At 34.8% G+C, this 5,362-nt stretch overlaps 1 protein-coding gene across 4 annotated transcripts; it reads left to right on the forward strand.

Annotated features, from left to right (window-relative positions):
- Window positions 1–426: 426 nt before the first annotated feature.
- LOC131051328 (toll/interleukin-1 receptor-like protein) lies at window positions 427–3,652 on the forward strand. Of its 4 annotated transcripts, none has more exons than XM_059213751.1 (2): window positions 427–1,183; window positions 1,290–3,652. In XM_059213751.1, the coding sequence occupies exon 2, from the start codon at window positions 2,147–2,149 to the stop codon at window positions 3,299–3,301; it is 1,155 nt and encodes a 384-aa protein (XP_059069734.1). In that variant the 5' UTR covers window positions 427–1,183; window positions 1,290–2,146; the 3' UTR covers window positions 3,302–3,652. The 4 variants fall into 2 exon arrangements, with proteins under 4 accessions (XP_059069734.1, XP_059069735.1, XP_059069733.1 ...); XM_059213750.1 differs by having other exon boundaries at window positions 1,299–3,652.
- The last annotated feature ends 1,710 nt before the right edge of the window (window positions 3,653–5,362 follow it).

The raw sequence follows: 5,362 nt of genomic DNA on the forward strand, positions 1-5,362 counted from the left end.
GTTGAATTTGTAAAAACAAACGTAACGATGAAGAAAAACACAAGGAATAACTCAAAAGAGGAGATGAAGAAAAATATATGAAATAACTGAAAGAGGAGAAATCGAATAAAGAAAATAGTGTAAAGTGGCTCTTTTAGAAATAAAGTTTGAAAATGAAAACTCAGAAAATAAAGTTACCTTCCTTATAATTTACGCAATCAATTTGGATGCGTTAATCCAGATTCGACTGTATGATTCCTTTCTTCTCTTATAAAATTCAATGGGAGGTGAAAAATCACGGAATAAATTTCAGTGGTCAGTCGTCAATCATAGAAAAGTAAAGTTTAAAAATGATTCCCCCTTATCTTTACCCAAAGCGAATCGACAACTCTTTAACGATGCTGCTTCTCACTCAGAAAAAATGTAAAGTTTGAAAACCAAGTGGCTTACAAATTTACGCAGTTCGACTGTTCACTCTCAAATAAAGTGAGGTCTTGCATGATTAACATGCCATATGAGCTCTGAAACAAACTCAAGTCTTGCAGAGAAAAACCATATCTTCCTCTCTACACACTTTTCTTGACACGCCTGCTTTAAAGCTTTAAAATTTTCCCTAGTTTTGTCAAAATCCAGATCAGTCTTGAGTTATATTTTCCATCTTTCTTTGGCCTTTAGATTTCATGGGGTCTTTTTTCTCATCTCACGGCAGAAGTTCTTTCAGTGATTTTGAAAGAGAAACGCCCGCTGTATGTAAGAAAATATATGATGCATTCATCAGCCACCGAGGCCCTGATGCCAAAGCAACGGTTGCATTTGCACTTTACGAAGCATTGGAGGAAAAGGGATTTTGGACATTTCTTGATGAACAAGAATTACAATTGGGAGACTCAATTACCTCTGCCATACAAGATGCAATATACTCTTCTAAAGTGCAGATTGCCATCTTCTCACCACGATATGCGGAGTCCTGTTGGTGTCTAGATGAGCTGGTTGACATGCTGAAAACCAAGGCCCTCCTCATTCCTATATTTTATGGTGTGAAGCCTTTTGAGCTTCGCTACCTTGACAAGGGATGTTATGCAGATGCATTTGCTAAACATCAACTATATGAGAAGCGATTCGGCAAGGACAAGATTGACCAATGGAAAGAAGCCCTCCAGTCTTCTGCAGATAAATCTGGCTACGAATTCAGCACATCTAATGGGTAATGCATAGGTTGTTTTAGCTGTATTGTTTTTCCTATTTTGTTTCGGTTGTTTGCTTTCAACTCATTATGATTTGAAATGCTTTTAACTTGTCTTCTCCCTTAGAATTGGCAGTGATGTCGAGAGGCTCTGTACAGAGATTGCCTTGGCTGTCCAACAGGAGATTGGAAAGACATTTAAGGGAGTTGGAAAACATCAGAAAGGTCTCAATGCAGACGAGGCAGCGTCGACAAGTACATCAGCAATGTTGAAGAAATCAAGTCTTCTGCACAGAGATTCAGGTACAGTGGGGATACATTCCAAAGTTGAACACATGGTAGGCTTGTTGGAAGACGCAGAAGTTCAAGTCATAGCCGTCGTTGGTATGGGCGGCTCGGTGAAGACATTTCTTCTCCAAAATGTCTACGAATCCGTAAAATCTCTCTATTTCTAAATCTTACTCTCTCAAGAATTTGCAGCATGATATAGCCTCCAAACTAGGTTTAGAACATAAAATTGTGGACGCTAAAGTAACTGATGAGAGAGCGGCTGAATTGATTCATGATCATCTCGAAGGGAAAAGATCTCTCATTGTGCTGGATGATCTCTGGACGCTGTCTACTGAAAATTCTGTCATTGATAAATTTGGTCTGCCGGCCGATAAAAATTGTAAAATTGTGGTCACTACAAGAAATAGGCAGGTTGCTTTAAACTCAAATGCTCGAATCTATGAGATGCAAAATTTGTCAGATGAAGAAAGTTGGAGGCTGTTTTGTATCTACGCATTTCCGGATAAAGCGGGAAATAGAGCGCAACAGTACATGGAAGAGGAGGGTCGGAAGATTGTAAAGCAATGTGGGAATTTACCTCTTGCTATCAAAACGATAGCAGCATCTTTGGCCAGAACTACGCTTAAAAGCTGGTAGTTGAAGCGCAGTCAGCTGGAAAGAGTAGTTACTCCCATTGGAGAGCATGACCCTGTCATGGAGATACTGAAACTGAGTTATGACTCTTTGCCTGCACACCTTAAACCGTGTTTTGCATATCTATCCTTCTTTCCCGAGGATGAGGAGATAAAAGCAGAGTATTTGATGAATCTGTGGATAGCGGAAGGATTCATCCCGGCAGCAGAGCAGCAGTGGGAAATGGCCTGGCATTGGTTAGATCAACTTGCACAAATGTGTATGTTCCAAGTATATGAGGCAGATTATAGTGTTCTAACCAAACACTGTAAAATTCATGATTTGTTGCACGATTTGGCAATACACATATCAAGAGAAGATAAATGTGTTTTTTCTGTTGAAGAAGTGTCTTCACATACAAGTAATTCCATGGGCTGGTGTCGGATTCTACTGGCCAAGAATGGTCTGCATGTTTTCAATGCCATCTCAGAGAGCCGTCCTGTTTATCTCCGTACACTCTCGCTGTATCTTAATTACAGTATTACAAGTATTCCAGAAAACCTGTTTACCACTATGAGAGGACTGCGCGTTTTGGATTTGAGCTACACACAGATCTCTACGTTGCCTGCTTCTCTTGGAAAGATGATTGTTCTCAGATTATTGAATTTGACGAATACACAGATAAAGGAGGTGCCGGCGTGTGTGAGGCACCTAAAACGCCTCTTGTTTCTTGCTTTACCTATTGATTGTAAGTCATTACCAGCATGGATAAGTGATCTTAGATGTCTTCAGCATTTAAAAGCCAATTGCATTGATAGGATGCCAAGAATAACAAATTTGAGAACACTAGACTCATATATGTACTTATGCGCCAGAGAAGAGGACAAATTCACGAGGTTAGATAATTTGGTCAATATGACTCAGCTTCAGGAACTAAGCTTAACTGTTTACAATGACAAGGAGTTGAAGAGGATAGAAGAAGGGATTCTTGCCCAGCTGGTGAAGATGCGTTATCTAGCAATCTGGAATACTACAATGGAGTTTGGGGAGCTTTCAGGGAAAATGAGAGCAATGAAACATCTGGAAAGTCTTCAACTATTGTCGTTTGTAGTGCCAAGTTGGATATGCGAGTTTGCAAATCTGAAACAATTAAAATTAGTCGGATGTGAGTGTAGTGATTATCCGGAGTTGGAGAGAATGCCCAATCTGGTGGAATTGTTGCTAAGTGGGAATTAGAGGTGCAGAGAATTGCCAAAGGCGTTTGGAAAGTCAGGGGGGTTTTTACAGCTTCGAATTCTGTCTATTTTTAGTTTCTCTTCATTAGAAGAATTCCCCGAATTAGAGGAGGGAGCGATGACATGCCTTCAAATATTCTATTTATTTGACTGTCCAAAAGTGAAGCAAGTGGAAGGATTAGAGCAGTTGAAAAGACTAGAGTTGTTCGAATATTGTGGGAGGAATGAATGGTTGGAGACTTTTAAGGAAGGTGGGGAATATTGGAAAAAAATCAAATCCATAAATCCACGTGTAACTACTACAAGTGATACTTATTAAAATCTTTTCTATTTAAATTATATTAATGTTAAATTTTTTAATGAGAGAGATTTTTTAAATAGATACAAGGAAATTTATGTATTGTATTGAATTATTAGTCTTATAGAATATGTTCAAAAACTTTTTAAAAATATGTGAAAATGATTTTTATTATGTTTGTTAAGTTTAAAGATTGTTAGATTTATTTAATTTTTGTAGTATTATTTTATAGACAACAATCTAGAATTTATTTATGGAAAAAAAGATTTGTGAAATTTATTTAATTCTAAAATGATAGTTTAGCTTTATAGAAATGTAAAATTACATTTAAATGTGACATAGATTGTATATTTTATAAAAATAATAATTTATTTGATAAAATTAATTTGTGTTAATTTAAATTATAAACGTGTATAAGTATAGATTGATTTGGATTAATTAATTAATAATTTTATGGGTAAGATAAATTAATATCATTTTAAGAAATATGATGAAAACCTTTATTTAGTATTTTTAAAATTATTTTATTTTTAGTTTGGGAATTGTTTTCATATATCTAAATACTAACTCAAATTTTGTGTATGACATTCATATGTATTTGGTTATGATTTTACACCTTTAAATCACTTTTGTGTCTATAGATTTGTCCTTTCTTGTACACATATCATATTCATATTGTGCTTATGCTATCAATAGAATAAGGGTACTCGAAGCATGGTTGTCGAAAATGAGAAATGAGAGCTCAATTTATAGGAAAGATGATTTTGAATCGATGGATGAGATTAATTTGAAGATAGGAAGAATAAGCAGCTATGATCAAATACACAACAAAGTTTCCATTAGGAGATAGAGAAAAAGTGAAAGAAATCTAGAAAGAAGTCCAAAACAAAATCGAGGAAGATAATATGGGGATTTAATAAATAAACAAAATTGGTTATCCTCATATTTTTCCAAATTAGCAGTTTGAAAAGATAAATATGGGATAATTAAATAAATAAAATTTATTATCTACATATGAGATTATAAATATGATAAATTAATAAATTAAATTTATCAAGTTACTATTCATATTTAGGAACTAGCTAATCAAATAAATTGAATTTATTTAATTATTGAAAAAGACCCAAGATTGATAATGATTTTGATAAGAGACTGATAAGATCAATTGATAAAGTGTCATGAAAGGCAGATAGAGCATCATAGAGGACCGATTGAAATTGATTGATAAGGAGGTTGATAATTAATGATCAATTAATTATCAACAAAGAGGGAATTGAGTCTAATTGTCAAGATGAGACCAATTTGAATGATTTAAAAATGATAAAACACCAATCATAATGATTTAGGACCAAATACAAATGAAGAAGACTAATTAGGGTTGGATTCAAAATGAACTAAAATTGCAGGAATGACACAATGTCAACATATGATGAAGATGAAATGTGACATAAAAGACATGTTAAAAATTAGGTTAGCGACGTAGGAGTGATGACCAATTATGAGTGTCTACATTTTTCCCCTCTTTGAGACAATGTGATTTATGAGTGTTGATTCAAAGAATAATTAAAAAGATCATGTCCCAGTAGATCAAGAGATGGAGGTTGGATGCCCCCTTGAGAGATTGTTTATGCATGAAAGAAATTAATGATCTCTCGAAAGAAGAGAAGAATGCTAGATGAAAGAGAAAAATATGATGAAAGAGAAAAATGTTAATAAGAAGGAAAAAATGTTAATGGATTGTAGAAAAAGGGTTAATCGATACCA

Source organism: Cryptomeria japonica, chromosome 11 (genome assembly GCF_030272615.1).
Source record: "Cryptomeria japonica chromosome 11, Sugi_1.0, whole genome shotgun sequence".
In the NCBI taxonomy this organism is placed as follows: domain Eukaryota; kingdom Viridiplantae; phylum Streptophyta; class Pinopsida; order Cupressales; family Cupressaceae; genus Cryptomeria; species Cryptomeria japonica.

Coding starts and splice junctions, on each gene's coding strand:
- LOC131051328 (XM_059213751.1), top strand. CDS start 2,147: ATGGAGATACTGAAACTGAGTTATGACTCTTTGCCTGCACACCTTAAA.